The 25,756-nt window shown below is 49.3% G+C and overlaps 1 protein-coding gene across 5 annotated transcripts in view; it reads right to left on the minus strand.

Moving 5' to 3' along the window:
• ZFAT (zinc finger and AT-hook domain containing) overlaps positions 1 to 25,756 on the minus strand; it is a gene marked incomplete at both ends in the record, with an annotated part of 174,332 nt that overhangs the window by 106,619 nt on the left and 41,957 nt on the right. For 3 of the 5 annotated variants that reach the window (XM_079722448.1, XM_079722450.1, XM_079722449.1), the window contains 3 exons: positions 1,216 to 1,366; positions 3,080 to 3,268; positions 22,180 to 22,431. In XM_079722448.1, coding sequence (XP_079578574.1) covers positions 1,216 to 1,366; positions 3,080 to 3,268; positions 22,180 to 22,431 — 592 coding nt within the window. The remainder of the gene's footprint in view (positions 1 to 1,215; positions 1,367 to 3,079; positions 3,269 to 22,179; positions 22,432 to 25,756) is intronic. The other 2 variants (XM_079722451.1, XM_079722452.1) reach the window with 2 other exon arrangements.

A 25,756-nucleotide genomic window follows, 5' to 3' on the forward strand; every position in this document is an offset into this window, starting at 1 on the left:
GAGCCTCATCCAGGCAATGGCCACGTCTGTCCTAATCTCTCTCACATCCCCAGTGTCTGGCACATACAAGGTGTTTCATCTGTTGGACTGAAGTCCAGTAGAAGGGCCTAGAGCCAACCCAGGTCTGTATGGTGTTAGAGCTTACGCTCTCATCAAGAACACCTCACTTCCCCTCTTCCAGAAACAGAGGGAGCCCACTTGTACTGGCATTTTGTCTTTCCCCTCAGCTGGGAAAATGTGTACAGAACTCAGGTGATGAGAGTTTGCTGATCTATATCAGCAGGTACGTATCACAGCTGAGCTGGTGGCCATGGGGATGGTGGGGGGACATGCAGGCTAGTCCCCTCTGGGACATCGATTCACCCAATGTATTTGGAGGACAGTTTTCAATGTCGATTCAAGTTTTAAGCAAGCATATCCTTTAAGATAGCAATTTCAATTCTAGCAATTTATCTCACAGGAAGTCTTGAAGAAGTATTGAAAGAGGGAGGAACCAAAACCTTGTCCGTCAAGCAAAAACTGGCTATATATAAACTGTAGTGCATCTATATGACAGCAAACACACTTTAAAAAAATATGTACTGAAAAGGAAAAAGTCAAGGTGTGGTAAGTTTTAAAAAATAGGTTGATAACAGTGCCTTTGGTATTTTATGCTAGGAAAAAAAAATAACAAAATTAAAGTGCTATATTTTAGTGTATCATGAAAAGATTATGGTGGCCTGTGAACCACACTGTCTATAGTAGTGACCACGACCAGAAGAGGCACTATGGGTTACTGTAACTGCACATCACACGGCTGTTGGAACCTTCTACAGGGTGCTTATGCTACTTTTGAAAGTAGGGGGGAAAGAGAGATCTTCTTTTTCATTATCAATTGTGGAGCTATGAAAATCAGCTAATTTACTAAGTAAGGCCTTGTTCACACCTCTTTTTATTCAGGTGAAGCAGACATCTGCCTTAAGCAAAACGCTCCACCTTCCTTAAGCCAAGGCGCTGCGTTTCCCAAGCACGCTTGCAGATCTGCCGCGCATCCCACAGAGGCTGCTTGGGCTCAGCCAGCACTCTAGGGCCGTAATGGAGGGGCTGGTTCTCAGGTTCAGTCAAGAAACCAAAACCCTTCATAGATGGGTTTGCACACAGCGTCCTGATAAGCTAGCACGCCCGTCTCTCGCCCTCTGCAGCGGTGGCTGGAGTCGCACAGAACAGACGCTTTACCTGCTCGACTTCATGGGCTGCTCATACGGTGTCTGCTGGATGGCGTACTCCTGGTACCCTCTCCGGGGCGCCAGGTCGGCCGCCGCGGCCTCGGGGTCTGTGGCTCCTGCTTCCGGGGGCCCAGCCTCCACCGGAACAATCTTGGTAGCACCTGAGATGGAGGCACAACGCACCACGTATTAAAGAGGCGCCGTGAGGGCCCTGACCACGCCCCTGCCCCCAGAGCAGGGGACAGGGCCTGGGAAGCGTATTTCTTTACCGTGTGGCACCCATGCAAGGGACTGGTTTTCCTTCAGTTCACACCTTTAACTTGCGTGTTTGTATATGTGTATGCATGTGTGTGTACGTGTGTATGTTTGGGGGGAAAGGGCAAGTTTTCCAATAGTCAAAACCTTCTTCTGAGATACATTTTCACTTGATCTCCTTATTAAAAAACAAAAAAATAGATCCATATATACATATATGCTTCCCTGCAAGATTTCATATAGATCCACATGTGTTAAACTTTACGTAAATGTAAAACAGCATCAAGACAGAATGGAGCCGTGGAATCAACTGTGAACAGGAATCTAAGCTGCCTGGGATCTGGTCCCAAATATGACATCACCCTCCCGCCTCTGGCCCTCTGTGTCCACCCTGTGAAATGAAAGGTCTGGAGTGGAAAACTCAAAGGTTACCTTTGTTCGTGCAAGTCCAGGATGTGAAACGATCAAAGACCGTTTATAGAAGCGTGTGTGCACGAGGGTACATGCACACACACGCACGTTATATATCAAGTGCACTAAAGAAAAGGCTCCAATCTACCTCTCGTTTCTGGAATAGCAAAGGAAGTTAACCACTTTTCACCCCCCCTTACAGAAATCTCAAAATACTACCATCAATTCTTAAGAAATCATTACAGAAGCTTTCTCTAGAGACAGCTAAACACAGGACGCTCTCTCCTGGCATTTACATTTCCCGGAATAACACTTCTCTGAAGTAGGGTGGGGCAGACAAAGTGACTTTCCAGAAACAACTTCTAGTCACATAATCTTATACGGCTTTTTCTCTACTGATGACCTTACCTTGCACTGAAGTATCAAGAGGCATTTATTCAGCGTTTTCATTTTAAATAATGAGTTATCAATACTATTAGCACTGAAAAAAGATGTTTAAAAAGGCTCTAGTTGTCCTCAAAATCCTAAACTTGATTTTTTAAAATTTTATTTAACAGCTATCACCTCAAATGGATAGGAAAAAACCCATTATTATACTTTGGAATCTACCATCATAAACTGCTTTTTGTCTAAAGTATCCTTTCCTGGAAGAGACCTTTTTTAAAAAGGGTCGTATAAGAAATCCACTGGCTATTTTATGTTTAAGGAAGAGGAGACAGGAATTTCTAGTATCATAAAATATACGATGAACCCACTAAAAAATGCAAAAAAAGAAAAATAAAAGTTAGGTGGAGGGTTTTGGAGAAGCCTCCGACCTCCATGTGGTGCGAGTGGTCTTACACGCAGGACGGGGCGGTAAGGGCGGGGAGGACATCCAGGAGAGGGGCTGGTGAGGGGGCAAAGAAAAAGACACCCTCCTTGGCCACTGCTCCTGTGAGCGGCCACTCAAACGACAAGGACAGGTCGTGGCTGCAGAGGTGGCGGAGGCAGCAACAGAGGCAGCCCTCACTCCCTTTCCTCTGGACACGCTCGTCCACCACAGCCCTGGGCAGTGACAGGTCAGCCATCATCCCAAGGTACCGGGTAATTCAGTGGAGAGCCCGACAGTGATGAAGCCGCTCAGGATCACAGCCCCAGCTGTCAGGCCGCCTGCGGCACAGCCCCGCTCAGAGGGTCCCATTCTGTGCCCTCCCGCTCGTTTGGCTCACCTGGAATCACTTCGTGAGCCGTTAAAACCACACTTATGATGGGCTTCTTGGCTCCGGAGACCTGCGCGGCCTCCTTTCCCGAGCAGACCTTCTGGACCTTCTCCGCCCGCTGAGTCCGCAGCCTCTTCGGGGCCTTTTCTCGATCATCCTCCTTATACTTCTTCTCCAGTTCAAGGTCAGATTCGTTCCCTAAGGAGCAAATACCAAGATGCATAGAATATCCTCCTGTGTCAGTGATGGAGTCAGGGAGTGCACACAACCCCAACCCTTTTGCGGGATGACAGTAAAGGAAATATACACGTGTGATACAGACACTGGTCCACAGTGCCATGCAGGCCCCTTTACCACTTCGGGCAGCGCCTTTGCTTCTTCAGTCTTTCACGTGATACAATAAATATCATCCCCCGCCACAGGCCACCACGTGGGCACGGAGAATACAGCTGACAGGGCAGGCAGAGCCACTCATCTTGTTGTCATGAAGCCAACCAGCCCACAGAGTCATCTGTCATCAATCAACACTGCGGAGAAGACATGGTCTTCTTCAGATTTACAGCCTAAGAAGAAGTTCAGTTACTCATCTTCCAGTTAGTAGGTGCCTTCCATGTGCCAGGCATGGTGGACATAAAGGCTGAGGGGTTTTGTTATACAGCAGAAACTAACACACCATTGTAAAGCAATTATACTCCAATAAAGATGTTTAAAAAAAAAAAAAAAAGAAAACAAGCTTAGCTACAAAATAAATAAATAAATAAAAGTAACCTAAAGAGATTGTTAAAAAAAAAAAAGACTGACAGGGCACAGACCCAGACCCTGCTCTGGAAAGCCCTGCAGCCTGAGGGGTAAGAAACACTTCATATCAAAGTGAAGCATAAAGGAGTGCGTGCTCTTCCCAATTCCTAAATGAGAAGGAAACACGGGGAAGGAAAGGACAGGAGTTGTCTCTTTCCAAGAATCACAGCCGCAAACCTGAAGTAGTCTGCCAAAGAACTACTTCTTCAGAACATTCTAACAAAGAGACAGGACCCACTCGGCACAGCCCTGCATTAGAGATGAACACGGGGTGGGTGGAGGGTCACGGACAGGCACATGGTGCAGGCTTGGAAAGCGCTGGAATAGGGGTTGTCAGGGAGGTGAAGTCAGAACCAGGAAGTAATAAAGCAGAAGCCGGAGAAATGGGAGAAACCAGAGGGAGACAGTCTGAGGCAACTCAGGAAGCCTGGGCTTCCCGTGATTTAAGTTGCCCACAGCCGGACCCACACAGAAACCCACCGATGGGACGCCTGAAGGGAAGACAGAAAATGGAGAAGTGCAAGCTCCTAGGACGGCATGCTGGCTGAAGGAAATCTCTCTCAAGACGAGGCCAGGAAAAAACTTGGCTAATGGGGCAGGTGGATTAAAACAAACAATTTTCTGTGTTCTATAAATGAGAGTCTTTTCGTGCTTGTCCCAATCATCCAGGTGCTTGAACATTTTTAGATCTGGTAGAAACAATCATGGGTTTTTTTTAACTGCTGGAAAAAGTCCTTAGTCATACAATTAGTGTCAGCACCAAACATGATAACAGCAAACTGAAAAGAAATATTAGTAAATGACATCATGATTCAGAGTGTACTCTGCAAGGTCAAAGGGAAAGTCAAGACGGTTACATATATCCACCCCTTGCAGAACACAATGACTCCTAAAAAGCTAAAGAATGGGGCAAAACAAGTTATCCCCAAAGTCACTGCCAATGCTTACCTGATGTTCTCTAATTTTTGATCTAAATCGTGCCCGATTTTTGATCTGCATCGGGCAGTTTTAAGAGATAAGTGTGCATAAATAATTGTAGAATATACTGGATGCTATAAAGAGGTAGAAACATACTATAGGACTTTTTGCTTTTAAAAATGACACTTTACTTTATAAAAGAATTCACCACAGATTACAATTCAATACGTGGATGACACAGCAGGAATAGATAACGTTTACATAAAAATTAAAAAAAAATTAAAAAAACAAGAATTAGAGCTTGCCATAAGCTGAATCTGGCTTTACACCATGAATCAACTACAAAAGCCGAGAGCATACACACAATGTCAGCCAGCATGACCACGAAGTAGCTGAAGCCTCATCTCCCCGAGGGCAGGGACAGGCCGGGTTCTTCTCTGGGCCCCCAGAGCCCAGCACAGGGCCAGGCGTCTGAGAGGCCTTCACTTGTAATCTGTTTAATGAAGCTGAAGCGAGGCTGTCCCACCCATCAGAAAGCCCCTCCCGCCATCTTCTTCCTTAGTCCTTGGGCCCTAGAGAAGCTGAACTGTTCCTGAGCCTGTTACAAACACCCAGCATCACCCCTGAGTCCCTCTGACTGCAAAGTGCGGGCTCCCCGCTGCCTTCTCCTGCCTCCGATGGGCCAGGAAGAGAAGTTCAGACAAAGGATCAGAGAGGAACCAACAAACAGCAGGCCCCGTGGTGAGAGGCAGTGGTCAAGTGGCAAAGCCTAGTACTGTCCTACGGGGACCAAGAGGACAGGTGGGTCTGGCTGGTCAGCCGAGAAGTGAGGTCCACGACCATTGCTCTGCTTTCTCCGTGGGGAATGGTGCTCAGCTTAAAGGCTCTTCGTGCACCACGATGCCTGGTCTTATTTCTAAGAAGCCCCTCTCCCCCCACCTCCTCTCTCTGACAGGGCCCTGGTCCATCTGCGCTGAAGGCTGGCTGAGAATATAAAGGCTGGCACTTGCTCAGTGCGCCCTCAGCTGAGTCCCCAGAAGCAGCAAGAGGCCATCTGCTCCTGATCACTATGCAGATGAATGGCCCACCTGGGCGCCTGCCTGCCCGCATGAACGCACACCGTGCAGGGACTGCACAGCTGGCAGCCCTGGTGCAGCACACGGCCGCTCCGGCCCCCGCTTCCAGGGCCAGGCATTTAAAGTCCTGTCATGCTTGGCGATGGCAGCCCAGTTCTGCTCTGCAGCCATGCTCGCTACAAAGAAGCAATTCTTGGAAAGTGAAGAAAACTAGAGTTTCTGTTCTGTTCAAACTGGTAAATGTCTATCGTCCCTGCACTGAGACAGACTAAACCCTCTGGCAATGAACAAGGCTAACGGAAGGTGGCTCTTCTGACACAGTCGGAGAACCCCAGCTGACACCCAGGCTCCCGGGCTGATGCCAATGGGTAATTTGGGGTAATTTACTCACTCTTGGTTCAGAGAATGCCCAGCTGACCCCCTGGGCTGACACAGAGTGCCCGGTGAGGAATGGGCAGCAAGTGGATCTCTTTCAATAAATACACCCAGCATGGAAAATGAAGAGAGTGAGGGAGCGCCCGGGTCCCACTCCAAGTCTTCTAGGTAGTGCTTTCCAGATGAACCGCCTTCCAAATATGCTGCTAGTTTGCATGTGTTCATTACGCAATGAATTTTAAGGTAGTATTTTATCTTCAAGTTGTATGAAACATCTGTAATATCTTCACTGAGCTCTACAAAAGACTCTAGCCAAAAGAAAGCAGGATGTGATTTTAAGTGAGATCAAGAGCGGAAATCTGTCTGAGATGCTTAAAAGGCAGAAGAGATGGGATACCATCAACCCGCCCCTGGTAGACCAGCAAGGGCACAGGAAGGTAGGTCAGTGTTAATCCCATCAGCAACACTGGGTTTCAGGCTGAAATATCTGACAGCTGGTCTGTGCCTGTCTGGTATTTTTCCTTTAGTCAATAATCATGAGAGGGAGGTAACCTGTACCACTATAATAGCACGACCTTATCTTCTGAGAGGCACATTACAGTTTGCAAAGCACTTTCATGAGCATTAACTAGCGCCTGTAACTCTACTGCCTGTGCACACTGTGCCTTTTTAATCAACCTTCTTACATTTCACTTTTTCCTCCAAGGCTCTAACAAAATGTGCTTTTCCGGCATATGAGGTGCTCGACTGAAGTGCCCTTGTCCAGCAAATTTCACACCGTGCTGCATCATCATCTGAATCCAATTGTGATCATCACTGCATCAGGATGCGGTTTTCAAACATTTTTTTTTTTAGCAGCAGCAGGACATTTTGAGTGAATTCTTTAAGCAATTTCAACATAAACAATCAATAAAAGGGCATGACTGCTCTGGTTAAAGTGGGTAGGGTCCAAGCCAGCCACCCGCTAGCTACCCCCTCCACGGCCCTCCCAGCCCTCCATCTCAGCCGCAAGTGCCTCAGCTTTAAAACAAGTGGATGAGGATGCAGGAGGGACTGTCAAATACCACTTTCACCACAGTCACTGCTCTGAGTGGCCAGCGCAGAGTCAGGGTGTGTGAGCTACACTCCAGCTCTGCCTTTGAGCTGGACCAGTCTGGAACTCTCTAAACCTAGGATCCGAATCTGCAAAATGAGTCATTGTGAGGTTCAAGTGAGGGAAGGTGGCAGAGTCCTCTCACAGGGCGGCGGGGGGATCACGCAGTCACCCCCAGGCCGCACGCGTTTGGGGCCAGTGACTTCATGCCTGAAGGCGCACATGTGCAGCTCAGGGCTGGGCTGGGATCATGGCTTCGCGGAGGTTCTGGCTGGTCTGTGCTAACAGGAGAGGCGCAGGAAGGGCTGCCTCACCCCGCCCCCTAGCCTGGAGTGTCCTGCGGAGTCACCGACGTCCTGGGAACGGTATCAATTTTGTGACATCTGTGCCTCACGGCTCTTCAACCACAGCACACTGACAGAATTCTTTACATTTCATTTCCTTTTGAAAAGACAGCGTTTAAGAAGTGACGACATATCCTCAAGTCCATTTTCTAGTAGGTCTGTGTCTTTATTCCTGTCTTACCCCTAGAGGATATGGGGAGCGGGAAGGGTAAGCTGTGACAAAGCGAGAGAGAGGCATGGACATATATACACTACCAAACGTAAGGTAGATAGCTAGTGGGAAGCAGCCGCATAGCACAGGGAGATCAGCTCGGTGGTTTGTGACCGCCTGGAGGGGTGGGATAGGGAGGGTAGGAGGGAGACACAAGAGGGAGGGGATATGGGGACATATGTATATGTATAACTGATCCACTTTGTTATAAAGCAGAAACTAACACACCATTGCAAAGCAATTATACTCCAATAAAGATGTAAAATATATATATATATATATATATAAACAAAACAAAACAAAAAGAAGTGGCAACACTGCAACATGGAAGCGGGAGTTCCCAGGTGGGTGCACGCGCCCCTCGGTGCTGAGACTCCTATGACGGTGCCCGGGGCCCTCACGCGGGGAGGCGTCCTGACTTCAACCGAAGGTGGCCCTGCTTAAGGAGCAGAGGCCAGGCATGTGCTCCATTCTAAGGGTAATGAGCAAAGATCCAGTGTCCCCAGTGTTCTAGAAAGTTCCCACTTGCCCCTCCAGGCCCACCCTCATCTGTCTCCACCCAGCTCCGGAGGCTCACCTGTACGGGTCACACAGGGGCTCCACTGCCCTCTGGCTTCCCACTGGGTTTGGCCAACAGAGTCACCAGCAGAAGATGGGAGGGACGGAGGGAGGGGAGTAGCGGGGGATATTCTCCAGGCCCCCTCCCTGCAAAGGCTGCAGCTCTCTCCTGCCTCTACACCTCGGGTGACAACGACTCCCCCCTGTCCCCAGCCTCCCCCAGGACCAACACCTGCCCACACTTTACAAATAATCCCTTTAGTAAACTCTCAAGTCGCCATGTGCTTGCTGCCAGCTCCACGGGGCAACGCTTTCAGTCATCTCTACATGACCCCTCTTTCCGGCCCCCAGATCTCATCTTCACCCCTGCCATGTCAAGCACCCCCGACTGACACGGCTCCTGCTCAGGCCAGCACAAGGCACATTCCCAAGACCAAAGGACTCTTATCCCAGCTTCGTCTCATTGACTCTCCCTGCATCACTGACCATCGCTGATCCCGTCCTCCTCCCCCTTTAAGGCGGCCTTCCTGCTTTTCCCTCCTTCTGGACGCTCGGCACCAGGGTCCTCAGGAAGCCACCCTGCTGTTTGCTTCTGTTCCATCCCAACCCCTGCTGACCACCCACCTGTGCCCCCACCCACGAAGGGGGACCGCCTCCTGCCGGTCCCACACCCAGGTGGATGACACCCCCATGGACACCCAGAGTCCACCAAACTCGGTGTGTGACCAGAACAAACTCATCCTCTCTCCCCCAAACCTGCTTCTCCCTTGGGTTCTCCAGATTGGCAGGGGCCACCCTCCACCCCAGCACCCGAGCCAAAACCTAGGCCCCCTCCCTCCCACAACTTCCTGCTTCCTGTCCACATCGACCTGTGCCCAGGGCCTGGGAATCACACTTCCTCAGCAGCTCTAGAATACACCCCCTTCTTTGACGCCCACTGCCACTGCTGAAACCACATACTGCAGACCCTCCACCAGGCCCTGCGCCAGCCTCCTACACAGTCTCCCCACAAGCACACGCGGCCGGCAGCCTCCTCCGGGCCTTACGGGATGCTACTCCCTCTGCCAGGCTGCATTCCACACGCCTCCCCGTCTTCGGCCTCCTCTCACCTCCAGCCCCACCCACCCTTCAGAACGCCAGGCCCACGTGGACGTCAAAGCTCTACCTAGGCCCTTCCTGACCTGCCCTGCTCTGTCAGGCTGCCTCTGAAGTCCCGTCTCCGAGCTCCCTTAAGATCCCATGTGGCCTCTGCGGGTGCTCATCCCACTTACCCCAAAGTGTCAGTGTCATCTGTGTGCCCCGCCCACCAAACTCTGAACAACTTTACTATACAAACTTCCGTTCACTTGACATCACGTAGCCCAGCAACCACCGCACGCCTGGTACACAAACAGTAGGTGCTCAATCAATGCTTCCAATGAATTAATGAAAGATCTACAGCAGGGGTTCAAAAATATTCCCACTTTTCTCAGCTCCTAACCATACACACACACGCACACACACACACTCCTTTAACTCTGATGAGCTTCTCTGACTTCACTAAGAAAAATGAAGCTCATTTGATACCAAAGCTCTCAACTAAGTTCCCTTTATCTCGAAGTCTCCCTGCTCTTTGCTCACCATGCCCTGCTGGCCTAGAGGAGTTCCTCTGGGAGGGATACTGCTCCATTTTCCAACTCCCCACTCTTAGCAGTGGGATCTGTGTCTGTGTTTACCCTCTAACTCCCCAAGAGACTTCGCAGAGTCCCCGACATGGAATAGCATGCAAGCAAGGCAAGCTGATTTAGGAAAGGGCAGATGAAGAGTTAACCATATGAGCAGTCACACATTTGTAGAAATAGTTCATACACACTCATTTATAATCAACACAGCGCTAATATTCTAAAGTACCTATTCCAAATTGCCCAAGAACTAATTAAATCTCAGAACACCCCAGAGAGTCAAGTGTTATCAGCCACATTAATAAAAAGCCCAGCACAGTTGTCAGAACAGCAGCCTGATACGGGATTATATGCTGGGGCTCTGCCACTGATCCGTGCCACACCGCTAATGCAGCAGTTTAAGAAACTTATTAACCCAAGACAATTCTATCGAACCTGCTGACTATGCATCACTCTCACCTTCCCTCTTCCCCTCAGGCTTTCTCAAGTCTTCCTGTCTCTCTTGCTCCGAGGGAAGGACAGGCAAGCACCTGCTCCGAGCACAGCATTCCCACAGACAGGAAACTGTGCGCATAAGCGCACGCAGAGCACGAGGCCGTCAGCCTCCTTGTGACTGCCCTCACTGCACACTCCCCACAGTGAACTAGCCAGCATTCCTCAAACACGCCCCCAGCCCCGCACCTGCAGGCTTTCGCAGCAACCATCCTGATGGAAATGCCTAGCCCGTCCCCTCCCCCACCCCCTATGTCAGCCTTAGACGTGGAGTTCAGGGCCCCTCTCTCCAGGGAGCCCTCCAGGATACACCGGCGGATGCGTGGTCCTGCCCTGCCCCCTCTGCCTTGGGCTGGCCCCTCCATCGTCCTGTATCCATTCACCCCCTTGGTCCTCCTCCCCAGGCTCAGCTGCTCAAGGGAAGAGACTCCTTTTACTCGCTTTGATCTCCAAAGTCTGGCTTAGTGCCCAGCAACAAGCTCAGGAAGGAGGAGAAAAAAGAGAAGATCAGCCGCTGCAGGGATCTCACTCAGCCCTTGGCTTCAGACAGCTCCTCAGCAGCTGGGGAGCACCAGGCACAGCAGTAAGTCCGGCTTTAAAGGCCGCCGGGCCACGGGCCACGGGCCATTCATTGCAGCACTTCTCAGTACTCGGGTTGTTAATGGTGAGAGAGAGACTCCTTTTCAAAATGCGGGGGGGTCGGGGGGGGAATAATAAGTAGCTGCTACTTGTCTGAAGAGCCATCACTTGGAGCAAAGGCCCCCTGTGTCACAGGCTCCATCCCTCCCATCACGTCCCTGGAGGCGGGATACAGGCAGCCCCCTGAACTGCAGACAGCACAACGCCAAGGGGCTGCAGCACAAGAGGCCGGCCTCCAAGATGCTGGACAAGATGGTCCTCCTTCCAAAGTCCTGACACAAAGCCCCGCTGGGGTGGGATTTAGTTAGTTCCTCTTCTTCCCCGGCCCCTGCCCCCCACCGTGAAAAAAGGCACTGAGTGCCCTCTGGTTACCTGAGAGCCACAGCAAGTCTGTAGTAGAGAGCACAGGGCCAGCTCCACGGCTGACTTGTGTCACGTGTCTCACACTGGGACACTTAGTCACCAAAGGGACTGGAGGTTTAATTCAGGTGACTCTGGGCCAGGGCAAGGTGGAGAATCAGAGGACCGGCAGTCGAAGACGGCTGGATCCACGTGACAAAAGCTGGAGCTCGGAAGTCGAAGGGACCAGGATTCACGTAATTACTAGCTGCCGTCGGGCAGCTTCCTTTGTCTAGCAGAGCCTGTATCTTCATCTAAGCGATGGGCCGGCAGCCCTACCTTGGCACCCAGCAGGAGGATGAGAACAGATGCCCAGCACCCTGACAGCAGCTGGCACAGACGGGCACACGGTAAGAGGAGGCACCATCACCCCTGCGGGGCCCAGCTGGGGCCCACAAGCATCACGCTCCCGCTGAACTGGGTCTAGGATTCTGTGGACCTACAGGAAGCTCTGGACCAGCTCGCCTGTGGAATCATGGAAGCATGTAAACAAACATCTGCCAAACTTAGCAGCCGGAGCCATACCCCCAGTTTGCTCACCCAGGGCCCGTCTCTGGGGCCTTTCAGGGCTCAAGGCTGTAGATCTCACACTCTCTTCCTTCCGTAAACAACTCTGACAATGGATCCCATTCTCATTTATCTGAATTTTATTCCAAGTGTCAGGAGCTACTGGAGGGAGAAAGGTCATGAGCAGGTGTTTTCCTTCAGCGGACGTTTAGCAGGGCTGCCTGCACTAGGGCACCGTGCCAGCCTTAAGAATGAGAAACAGCTAGGGAGCTGGCTTAGAGGGTTGAGGGCAGCCTTCCAAGAAGAAAAAGCTGCCTGCGCAGAAGAGCCCAGGGGGCAAGTGGGGCGGAAAGCAGGCAGAGGTGAGGCCCCTCCACGCAGCGGGGGAGGCCATGGGAGGACTCTCAGCAGCAACGTGACGTGTCACCTTAGCACGTGACATCCTTCTGTGAAGGGCGAGCTTACGGGGAGCAGGTCTAGAAGTGGAGCAGCCAGTCCGCTATGCAAAGAGTCCATATGAGAGATGAGCAGGCCAGACCCGGGGCAGGGAGGATGCCCGGAGAGGAGACGGACCGAGGGCTCCAGAATCGCGGGGAGGGAGTCAGCAGGCTGACGGGGCCGGCAGGCTGGAAGTGAGCCGGAGGAGGACTCAAGGATGACTCCAGACTCTAGCTCAGGTGACTCCACAGCACCAGCAAAGGAGAGGTAACTTTCACAGGCGACCCTCAAATACAGGTGAAAAGAATGACAGCGGAGGGCTTCCCTGGTGGCGCAGTGGTTGGGAGTCTGCCTGCCGATGCAGGGGACACGGGTTTGTGCCCCGGTCTGGGAAGATCCCACATGCTGCGGAGCGGCGGGGTCCGTGAGCCATGGCCGCTGAGCCTGCGCGTCCGGAGCCTGTGCTCCGCAATGGGAGAGGCCACCACAGTTTTTCGCGTACCGCAAAAACAAAACAAAACAAAACAAACAAACAAAAAAAGAATGACAGCGGAAACCTGAACTGTGAAGAGCAGGGTGGAAGGAGGAAAGACGGAAAACAACTGCAGGGTCAAGAGCTGAGTGGAAGCCAGTACAATGGCCAGGCAGACAGTCAGCAACACGGACCTGGGACCTCTCCCGCGTCGTGTGACCCACTCCACACAGAAACGCAAATGGAGGTGATGAAACATGCTGAGTTTCCCCCCGTTAGACACTGCACAGTCCTAGTTTCTGTTCTATGAAGATTCATGCTCTCACTCACAAGATATTTACCGAGCACTGGCTGCGGACAAGTGTAGTTTTTCAGAGGGCAAAGGGAAGCAGGCCATGCCAAGCAGAATGAACAATGCACGAGAAACCAAGAGAGCACAGGGCACTGTGGCCTCTGGATGTTCATTACAGAGTCGTAGGTGGGCACCATGGGACGGGGTAAGAAATCAGGGTCCAGGGCGGCAGCTGCCAGGTCATACGTAAACAACCTAGAAGGTTCTTGAGGAGCTTGGACTGTTTCTGAGCAGCGGTGGGCATCAGGGCAGGCTGTCTTCAGGGAAGGGATGTGACTGGTTTGCATTTCAGAAAGATGGCTCTAATGGCAAGGAGAGGCATGGTTTCCAAAGCAGAAGGCACATATCCAGGGGATGCCTAGGACAATCCACTGAAATCTGGGAAGAAAGTAGTAGGATTCCTCTTTACTTTTCTTACCTCTTCCTTTTGAAATGTATATCTTACGTATGTTTCATAATGCCTATAACATACGCACTTGGCAGTGTATGTATTTGAGCCACCATGCCTGAGTTCCCATCCCAGGTCCACCGCTTCCTACCTGTCACAGTTTCCTAGTTTGTGAAATGAGGATAAAAACAGTAACCATCTGGTAGGATTTTTGTGAAGAAAAAATAAATTAATACTTGCAAGACACTCAGAATAGACCCACATTAAGAACTCCATCGATACTTACTAAATTTTTTTAAATTATTTTTATTTTTAAATTTTTGGCCACACCACATGGCATGTGGGATCTTAGTTCCCCGACCAGGGATTGAACCCACGCCCCCTGCAGTGGAAGAACGGAGTCTTAACCACTGGACCGCCAGGGAAGTCCTGATTATTAAATTTTAAAAATGCAACTTATTAGTAAATCAGTAAATATTTATTGGGGATATATTTGCAGATCGCTGATGCACATCGAGCATGGATCAGAGAGGGAGGGCAGACCAGACTTGTTACAAGAGTCCATGTAGGAGATGATGGAGCTTGACCCACAAGAATGGCAGCAGAGATGCAGAGAAGAATCAGAGGAATATTCAGCAGGAAAAGTCAGATGACTGTGGCAAGTAGCCGGACGTGACAGGTGAGGGAGAGGTTTCTGGATGAGACACGTGGATGGGGTGGCCAGTCACCAGGACGGAAGATCAGGGGGACATTTATATGGAGCCTGTGGGACCCCAGACTGAGACGCAGGCCTTGAGCTCAGGACATGGTCGGTCGGGGCAAGGAGGACATCTGCAGGTCCCCAGACCACAGCTGTGGGCAAATCCATGGAAATGGTAGGAGCCATGCAGTTGCCACTAGTGACAGCCACCAAACCTTCCCAGTCCTCCCCCACCCTGGGCACGGCAGGGTCACTCTCCCTGGGCCCTTGACATTGGGGGAGATAAGTTCTGGCTAATGAACTGCAGGGGCAGGAATGACAGAGGTCACTTCTGGGCTGACATGAAACGCTCAGGCTCTCCTCCCCTCCTGCCCGGTGACCAGCTGTGTTCGGGATGCTGACTGCTCTCTCTGCCTGGGTCCCTGGGTGAGCAGAGCCTCCTGAGAATCTGCAGCAGGACAAGAAGGAAAGCTTGGTTCTGTGTGGCCACCGCGATGGGGGAGGCTGGTTGTAAGGGCGTACCCTGGCCCACACCGACAGAACCCGCGACAGTTAAGGGCTAAACAGAAGGGCCCAAGCTCACGAAGCAGGCGGGGAAGGAGGAAAGTGGGACGAGGGGGTTCCTGAAAGGTGACACTAACTGTCCAGAAGTCCCACATTTCCAAGCATGCTGAGGACCATGTATGCGTGGAGGCCACTGCACTTTGCATTCCTCTGATTAGCACAGAGATAAAACAAGGGTTCACAAGGCGGCGAGAGGAAACAAACGTCACCATTCTACATCTTTCCACAGAGAAAAGTGTTCTACTCAGGGACTGACACTGCTCCACCTTTCCACCTGCAAATTTTCAAACCCGACTCACTCAAAACAGTTTTCAATCACAGAAGCTACTTATCCAGTCAGCTGTTTTGCTAACACAAATATAGTAGAAGACACTTGAAATATTGCTGTAAAAAATCCTCATGAAGATTATAGGTGCATCTTAAGTAAGATCTTAAAATAAATGCCTTGGGGACTTCCCTGGTGGCGCGGTGGCTAAGAATCCGCCTGCCAATGCAGGGGACACGGGTTTGAGCCCTGGCCCGGGAAGATCCCACATGCCGTGGAGCAACTAAGCCCGTGCGCCACAACTACTGAGCCTGTGCTCTAGAGTCCACGAGCCACAACTACTGAAGCCCGCGCGCCTAGAGCCTGTGCTCCACAACAAGAGAAGCCACCGCAATGAGAAGCCCGCGCACCACAGTGAAGAGGAGTCCCCGCTCACCACAACTAGAGAAAGCCTGCGTGCAGCAACGAAGACCCAACGCGGCCAAAAATAAATAAATAAATTTATTTTAAAAATTAATTTTAAAATAAATAAATGAATAATAAATGCCTTGTCTTCTTTAAGGAGGATTTAACAAGAATAACAGCAAATTTTTGCAACTCTCCTTGCATAAAATGAGCCCAGAAATAACAAGCTTAGAAAGGTTCAGAAGTTACTTTTATCAACTTGACATATTGATTTCTGTAGGCTGCAAAATGTTTTTCAAAAACACCAGCTGTTCCACATAATGTCATTGGGAAAAAAAATCTCTTTTCCTGGTTTCTTTTATTATTCAAATGCAGAATAAAATAAATAAATGTTGAATATATATCAAAAATATTATTTTAACTTGCCATGGTTCAGTGTAGGGAAAAAGCTTATTTTGTTTTCTTCTAATTGTTTTAACAAGCAAAAGAGTCAAGGTCAATTCTTTAAAATGTCACTAAACTGCTCTTTACAGAGCATGAATTAAAACAATTATGCAAGAATTTTCCAAATTGTAATATTGTGCTTGGCAAACTAAGGAATGTGGAGCAATCATCAGAGGGAAGTCAGCCACGAGGCAGTTAGGCGTAAGGTCATTTCTGCATATTTTAGAAGCTTCAGCAGTGGCCAGAAAGGGAAAAACACCCAGAGCTTCTACCTTTCCATTTGGTATCTGTTAAATTAAAGTGCACTTAGGTCATTCAAATCAATGGACTACGAGGCCATTTTCTATACAGCTTAGCACTGGAGGAAGCTGATAATCGTATTAAAAAGGACTGCCTGTCTGCCACTGCTGAAGAGATTGCCAAATTAATTACAGAATAGGAAATAAACGTCAGGACCATACAGGATGGAACTTTCATTTCCCATGAGGTTAGAGAAAAAGCTGAGAGAGGTATACTGAAATGAACAAAATCAACATCCACGAAGTAGAAATGAGACTGGTTTTAAGACACAAACGTGGTAGAGCTGGGCCAGCCACAGGGTAGGAGTGGGGACACATGAGATGGTACCCAGCCCTACCTCCGAGGAGCTGTGTGACTCTGGATAATCATCACTTCTGGACCTCAACTTCCTCAATTATAAAATTATGAAATTGGTTTGAAAAGGGGGTTTTCTAAGCCAATCCTAGAAGGTCACATATTGTGTGATTCAGTTGGTGTAACATTCTCGAAATGACAGAATCACAGGGTTGGCGATCAGTGGTTGCGGGGTGACTATAAAGTGGGAATACAAGGGAGACGTCTGTGGTGACGAACAGTCCTGTCTCCCGACTGCCACGGTGGCTACACAAACCTACATGTGTGATGAATGATGAACGACGCACACAGTATCTCACTGTCAAGGTCCTGAACTTGACGTTGTGCTGTAGTTATGTAAGACGTCACCACTGGCGGGGGAAGAGGGTAAAGGGTACATGAGACCTTTCTGTACTATCTTTGCAACTTCCTATTATCCCAATAATTGTTTCAAAATATGAAGCTTTATTTTTTAAAGGGTTTCTTAGACTTGGAAGCAGACCCTTATTACTTTCTCAAATTGTACTTATGAAGATCATTCCTTTGCCCATAGTTATTGATCAAATATATATAACTGTCTTATTTCACAACTTTCACAGAAATACAATTTCCAGAAGGATCACAGATATAGATAAAAAATGAAACCATACAAATAACAGAGGAATATATAGAAGGTTGTTTATTATTTTGGGGTATAGGTAAGTGTTCTAAGCTATGATAAAAAGGGCAAGAAATTTAGAAGAAATATTTGACAGTAGTGACAATGCTGATATTTAAAACTACAGTAAAATGCAAAAGACAAAGAAAGCAATTCTACAAGTGAAATTAAAAGACAAATGATAAAACTGGAAAATATTTTCAGAATATATGGTGATCTAAAAGTGTAACAAGTAAAGGGCGTGAGCAAGGAATGCCCCAAATTACACACAAAACAAAAACCCCTAATAACTGCAATGAGAGAGTCCACAAGTGACCAAATAGAGGCAAATTAAAATAATTAAAGAAAATTGTTCACACTAGAGATTAACAGGATAAAGGCTGACACAACCCAGGATAAAGAGAGTAAAGGCGGATATGAGGACACAGCCAACGTCGGAAAAATAACTGATAGACACAGTCTACCGGGTAGCTTGACAACATGCGTATGTGTCAAAATGCAAAAGATGCCCTATTGTTTCTTTGTTTGGTTTGTTCAAATAGTTTTATTGTTATTTTATCAACTAATGTTTTCATATGATTTATTCAGATAAAACTCACATAACATAAAATTAACCATTTTATAGTGAATAATCCAGGGACATCTAGAACATTCATAATGTTGTGCAACCACCACCTTTATCTAGTTCCAAAACTTTTCTATCATTCAAAATAAAACCTGTACCCATTAAGCAGTTTGTCCCCATTCTCCCCTCTCCTCCAGCCCCTGCTAACCACCAACAGTCTTCTGTCTCTATGGATTTATCTCTTCTGAATATTACACATACATGGAATCATAAAATATGTGACCTAAAAGATGTCCTATTAACCCGAGAATTACATTACTAGGTATATACCTAAGATAATAAAGACACAAGTGCAAATATAGTAATAATAAAATAAAAATGCATGCTCGATTGTACACCTGGGTAGTTTTTTGTTTGTTTGTTTGTTTTTAATCAGGGAGAAAAAATTAAAACAATATTCAGTGTCAGTCAACTGGAGACCAATGAAGGAAAACGTACGGCCCATGCACACAATGAAATGCTGCGTGGCCTTTAAAAATGACAAAAATCTACATTTACTGACTGTTTTCAATCAGAAAGCAGAGCATCACAATCAAAAGCACAGACCCTGCAGCCAGAATGTGTGCATTCAGAGTCCAGCTCCACCCCTTACGGGCTGTGTGATGTTAGCAAACTCCTGAACTTCTCTGTGCCTCAGTTTCCTGGTCTATAAAATGGGAATGATAATAGTGCCTATGATGTTGCCATGATAATGAAATGAGCTATTGATAATAGTTGTAAAATACTGAGAACAGTATCTGCAACACAGAATGTGCTACAAAACAGCTTGTTAAAGAAAAAATACTGACATGAAAAATTTATCTGCTCCATTAGTGAGTGAAAAAAGATCACAGACCATTATATATGACCTCATTTCTGAAAAATGTATATGAACATACATAGAAGTGAGAAAGATCTTTCTTCACTTTTTTTACACAGTGTAATAGACCTTATACCTAGGCAGTGAAATTTTGGATTATTTTTACTTTCTTCTTAGTATTTTTTATATCATTCCAGGTATTAAAAAAGAAAACAAATAATAATGATAATATCCAATTGGTACTCTTGGCTACTTTTGGAATCTAAATTGGTGTGAGCTTTCTAGGGGGCAATTTGGCTATACGTAATATACTTTCTGGCCCAGTAGTTCTACTTTTAGGAATTTATCCTACAAAAATAACAAATAATAATCCACGCATACACATATATAAACATACACAAACACATACATATACATAAGGGAATGTTTATTAGAGTAATATTTATAACAGCAAAAAATATGGAAATAACCTAAATTTCACTAAATGTACCGTGGTTGCCATGAACAACAGAATACTATATGGCGTGGAAAAGTGACGCTGCAGAGCTCCATGGAAGATCCTTTCGGTGAGGGCCGTGGATACCCAGGTGAAGAGTCTGCACTTTCCTGTGAAGGGAGACACTGCAGAAGTGTGTTTCGGGAAGAAACCCCCGAGGGCAGCACAGCCTGGGGGAACGTCCACGGACGGGGCTGAACTTCTCACACACCCTCCAAGTTAGATCTAGGCCTAAGACCCGGAGGAAGAAACAGCCAGAATGTTCGGTGTTGCCAAAGAGGGATATCCCTGATTTCTAACCACAACTGTGCAGAAAGCCCAGGAGTCTCTCAGAGGGGGACTGACCGGACAAGCCAGCCGTGTGAAGGCACAAAACCAAAACAGACTCTCAACGAGACAGCCCTGAATGAGCAGAGAGACTTGGGTTCTCAGAAGGACTCGGGCCAGTACATGCAGAGCTGCCCTGAGGCTAGATCTGGCCCCTCTGGTTAAAACGAGACAACCATTGAGTATTTGTGAGAGAAAAAGAGAGTGGGGGCCAGGGTGGGGGGGGTGTGAGCGTGCGACACACTCAGAGGGCAGGGGGCGTGGGTGGAGAGAGGAGGGGAGCAACTGCATGACCAGGGCCGGACGGAAAGGATCCCCTGGAGATGCGCGCCTCAGGTGCACGGCCGTGGCCTCCTAACCCTTCCACCGCTCATCTTATTGCTAAAACTCTGTGTATTTGCCGAAAGGACATTAGGCTCTGAAGCAAGATGCTGCTTCCCCCGAAACCACCGTGCTCCTGCCCCGTCTCTCACACGGCAAGTACTCACGCTCTATCTTGGGACGGCTGCCAGCCCGCTGCCTTACCTTCTTTGAATCCGTGTCCAGTATTTGCATCAGCCCCTGCAGCCTAGTAAGAGTTCACGTGGTCACCTTGAGAGCAGTTCTTTAAAGGGAAGAACAACATTTTGTGTTCTCTACAACTTGCAACAGGTGTTGGCAATGAGCCTTGGCCACCAACCTAGATGTTTGATAAATATCAGGTGATGTCTTACCTCAATAATTCACCCAATCTGTGCTAGGATTTTACATACCAAGGGTCTTGCTCCACTGTTGGGAGGTGTTTCTAGGACTTAAGAATTGGGGTTCAGGGCTTCCCTGGTGGTGCAGTGGTTGAGAGTCCACCTGCCGATTCAGGGGGACGCGGGTTCGTGTCCCGGTCTGGGAAGATCCCACGTGCCGCGGAGCGGCTGGGCCCGTGAGCCATGGCCGCTGAGCCTGCGTGTCCGGAGCCTGTGCTCCACAGCGGGAGAGGCCACAACAGTGAGAGGCCCGCGTACCGCAAAAAAAAAAAAAAAAAAGAATTGGGGTTCAGAGTAAGACAGTCTGGGTTCAAAGGCCAAGACCCCTTTCTAGCTAAAGAACCCTGGACAAATTGCTTAATGCCTTAGTGTCTGAATGCTCTTATCTATAAAACAGGAAGGACAGAAATAGCACTGTGTCCATATGGCTATGAGTAATAGTAACAGCTAACATTTATGGGGTGTGGTTTTTTTTAACTTTTTATTTTATATTGGAGTATAGCCGATTAACAATGTTGTGACAGTTTCAGGTGCACAGCAAAGCGACTCAACCATACGTATACGTGTATCCTTTCTCCCCCAAACTCCCCTCCCATCCAGGCCGCCACGTAACATTGAGCAGAGTTCCCTGTGCTACACAGTAGGTCCCTGTTGGTTATCCATTTGAAGTAGAGTAGTGTGCACATGTCAGTCTTATGGGTGCTTTTGAAATGGCAAGTACCGTTCTAAGCACTGTACAAAGTCCTGTCTCATTGAACCCTCAGAGTAACCATATTAGCTAGTGCTGTTTTTATTCCCATTTTACAGATGAGGAAAATAAAGCGGAATGAAGTTAGTAAGTACTAGAGCTAGGATTCAAACCCAGGCAGCCATAGTCCAAAGTCCAAATCCGTAACCAGAACGGCATGCTTAGCGTGGTACAAAACACAGTAAGAGCTTCCTAAATTCTCAGACGTGGTTTGAAAACTTCAAAAATGGTGCAAGAATCAAACAACAACAACAGCACGACAGCAGAGGCCCTCAGCTCTCCGGTGCAATCTTGCCATTTCAGTCCTCCTAGAAAGTCGTCTAGGAGACGTTCCCCGCTCACACTCACATGTCCTTCGACCTCTTTTAGAAGTTACTTCAGAGCTGAAGCCTTGCTAAGTACTTACCTGGAGGAAGCACCTGGTATTCTTTACGTTCTTCAAGAATGCCTGCCACGATCTAGGCCATCAGGGTCACTCACAGGGGCCTCGAGCATCCCAGTGTCTGCTCTTCTGCTCACACGGTCCCACTCGTCCACTGAGACACCCTCCCTCCTTTACTCCAAATGCCACCCAAACTGCGACACCAGGCTCAGTCCGGAATTCCCATCAGAACACTTTCTCAACTCCTGATTTATTATCCTGTAACACTTTGCATTTTAAAAGCCCATCGTCTTACCCCGAACATAAGCTCGAGAGCACAGAGACTGTCTGACCCTCTCTGCAACCCCCCGCAAGCGTCTACTCAAGTACCCCCGAGACCTGCGCTCTGTCGGCATCAGCTACCAGATGATACACTCGATTCCAAGATGATGTACAGTAACGGTCAGTAATCATTGCAAAAACGAGCACTTTCCAGATAGGTGGGACATGTACAAATATGTGCAGTTTCCAAGTAACAAGTGAACCAGGAAAAACGGATGTGAGTAGTTACATCCGTGCGAGTTATCAGAAGGTGATGCGGTCGGCCCTTGGGCAGTACTTACCGGCCTCTCCCTCCTCCTCGCCCAGGTTCAGCACGATGATGCAGATATGCTTCCTCAGCTGGCGTGGGTTGGAGAACTTCCGGCAGCACTTGCTGCACTCCAGGCTGCTGGGAGTCAGGCTGCCCCCTCCCTCGGGGGCCCGCGGGCTGTCCCCGCTGGGAATAACGTTGTTTTCCGCCAGTTCCTCTTCGGGGCTGGCCTTCTTCGTGGACCCCTTTGGCCTGCCTCTCTTCCTCTTCATGACCGAAAACTCTATGAAGGAAGCAAGAGGGCACCATGTAGTCACAGGAGGCGACAGTGCAGGGCATGCACTCAATTTCCAAGTGCGGAAATATGTTTGGTTCCACGTTTTATTAAAAAAGAAAGTCTGAAGCAGTTCCAGAAATGAACAGCTGCAAACAATCTTTAGTGCTAATATCTCTGCACCTCTATGCTATTGTATAATCAATTTTGTAATAATGTGATTTAAGAATATCACTTCAGGGCTTCCCTGGTGGCGCAGTGGTTGAGAATCCGCCTGCCGATGCAGGGGACATGGGTTCGAGCCCTGGTCTGGGAAGATCCCACATGCCGCGGAGCAACTGGGCCCGTCAGCCACAACTACTGAGCCTGCGCATTTGGAGCCCGTGCTCCGCAACAAGAGAGGCCACGATAGTGAGAGGCCCGCGCACTGCGATGAAGAGTGGGCCCCGCTCGCTGCAACTAGAGAAAGCCCTCGCACAGAAACGAAGACCCAACACAGCCAAAATAAATAAATAAATAAATTTTTTAGAAAAAGAATATCACTTTATCAGAACCTTTGCATGTGTTTATTCAGTAAGGCGGGGAGGATGTTTTTGTTTTTGTTTTTGTTTTGGCCCAGCAGCCTGTGGGATCTTAGCTCCCGGACCAGGGGTCAAACCTATGCCCCCTGCAGTGGAAGTGTGGAGTCCTAGCCACTGGACCGCCAGGGAAGTCCCAGGGAGGATTTTAAGTTGTGACCATCAGCCTCCAGTTCACAAACCAGGCTCCTCATGAACCACCATTTCCACTGAAATCCAGTTCTCAGAAACTTGCTAAGGACGTCTTTGCAAAGCGTTCTCCAAGGCTGCTTGGCTTTTCATGCTCTTAATGAGTTACACAACTATTCAGACTTTTTCAAGGCATCATAATTATTAGATGCAAATTGTTCTGACGAAGAAGAAAAAATAATTACAATCTAAAGCCACCAATTATAGGACTAAAGACAATATTTTTCAAGTTTCCTAGAAACCAAATGATTTAAATGTCATGATCAGAGCTGCTTCAGAGTAAGTTTGAAATCATTTTTCATCTTGTATTTCTTCTTAATTAGCACTCATTGTTAAGGCACTTGTCTCCAAGGGAAGGTGGGAATTAAGATGGGTGAGTGGGGTCAGGGGGCATCGTGCCGTTGTGTGAAGGTGGAGTGGTGTGTCTTAGGTGATGTGGCTTGAGGGGTACCCAGAGGAGGCCAAGCAGGGGGCCAGCACAGCCTGGCCGCCGTGCCATCTTTGGAGAGCCACCTGTCTGGCTAAGGCACGGCATGTCAGCAGCCCTCTTTGCATCTGAACATCAGGGCAGAGGAAGGGTCCTAGGTTCTAGCACCATCTTGAGGGAATGTCATCTGCGGAATTATGATATGTTCAAGGTCCGTCCTGCTCTCCCCAAGGCTACGGTTCTGCCCAGGAAACATCAGCCACAGTGCCCACTGCTACCACCGTGAGGATCCCTTAAGTGGGTCACTTGTGCTCCCAAATCAGACAGGAAAGCCATGGGGCAGGAGAGGAGGGCAGGACGGTTCTGGAGCAAAGTCTGCAGGGAAAGAGCAGCGTGACAATGAGGGCCCTGGACAGAGAAGCCTGCTCTGACGTGGGGTCCCCAAGAGCTCAGAGGCATCAGGCACCAGCGTGGGGGAGGAGCCGACAGAGGGGAGCTCCCTGGGGACCAGAGTTTCCACTGAGTCTCAGCGCCAAGCGTGGCTCCCCCTTGACCTAGAGCTCCGAACCAGGGCCTTCCGTGGCCAGGGCAGCCCAGCCCGACACACAGTCACCACCTTCCCTCTATGTCACCGGGCATGTCAGAGACGAGGATGGGGGTGGTCAGGAACAGGGGAGAAAAAAGTACTAAACAACAAGAAAGCAAACAAAGAGACCAGAACAAATGAGCGCGGGCACAAGCCCCTTGGATCCCTCTGCCCACACTGAGATTTTACCGAGGGGAATGACAGCTGTGTGGACAGGAGGCCCAGCCTTTGCGGAAGGGAGGCTGGAGGGGGAGGCGAGGAAAGGGAGCTGCAGAGCGAGGACAAACCTTCACCCCGAAGCCATGAAAACTCTCCTCCTCGTTATCCTTTACAACAGCAACTTGCCGAAGCAGCAGCTAACAGAGGAGCGGAGCTCGCCAAGAGGCTACAGAACACCCACCTCACGTCCCACCCGCTGAGCTGCAGAAACTTGTTGCTTAACAGTTTGTAGGAGACCGTGGTCCAGCCCAACCCCGATGCCAGACTCCGCACCCCGCCATGCAGACAAAGGTCCTCCTCTGAAATGTCCTGAGGACGCAGCTGTGTAGTGAAGAGGGGGCTTTACCCGTAGAGAGGTCTGGCCTCTGCCCTCAGCCACTGGGGGTGACCTCTAGGCCCCTGGAAGGCCCTGCCTGACAGCAGTGCCCATGTGCACAGGGGCTTTAGCCACAGGACGAACACTGTGATTTGTTTCAGGGGCTCTGCAACAGGTCGGGTCAGTTCCGACCTCTGGATGAACTGGAGAAGAGAGGTATTAGTCTGACCCCCAGGAGAAGCTGGAGACTGGGGGCCAGCCACGTGAGCAGTGTGTCATCGAGCCCCAAACATCTCTGGACACCAAAGGCTCGGGCGAGCATCCCTGGTTGGAAATACCCTTGAGTCCTGTCATGTAACGTAGCCAGAAGAAGGCAGCGGCGTCCAGGACACCACAAGTATAGGAGCGGGACCGAAAGCCCCCTGTCTGGAACCCCCACCCCGTCCCGACCTCACCCAGGCATCTCCCCCTTTGGCTCGTTCTGACCTGTGCCCTTTTTGTTTAGAACTGTCATCACAAGTACAGTGCTTTCCTGAGTTCTGTGAGTCGTTCTAGAAAATTATCCAACCTGAGGGAGTCCTTTGGGTGCCTCAAGCTTGTACCTAGCTGCAGAAGTGTGGGTGGCCCTGGGAACCCCCAAATTTGCGGCTGGCGTCAGCAATCCTGGGCAGACGTCAAAGTCTTGCAGAAACCGTGCCCTTCACCTCAGGTTCAGATTCGGCACTCATGGCAGCAGGGTACCCAGCGCCCTCTCCCCAGGGACGCCCAGAGCAGGCGGCAGCCGCGGTGCCCACAGGTGCGACCCTTCTCCCCACACAGCGGGAGTGCAGCACGGCCAACCGGACCTGAGAGTCGTGCGTGTGCCTCCCCACAGGCAGGACTCCCTGAAGACTGAGTCCCGTCCCAATGGCTTTTTATCCCCCAGCATGTGACCCGGTATCCCACCCAGTGGGCACCCCGTAAATCGGGGTGATTGCACCCCAACAAGCAGGGTGCAATCTGCTGTCAAGGAAGAAACA

This window comes from Hyperoodon ampullatus (genome assembly GCF_949752795.1).
Source record: "Hyperoodon ampullatus genome assembly, chromosome: 17".
In the NCBI taxonomy this organism is placed as follows: Eukaryota; Metazoa; Chordata; class Mammalia; order Artiodactyla; family Ziphiidae; genus Hyperoodon; species Hyperoodon ampullatus.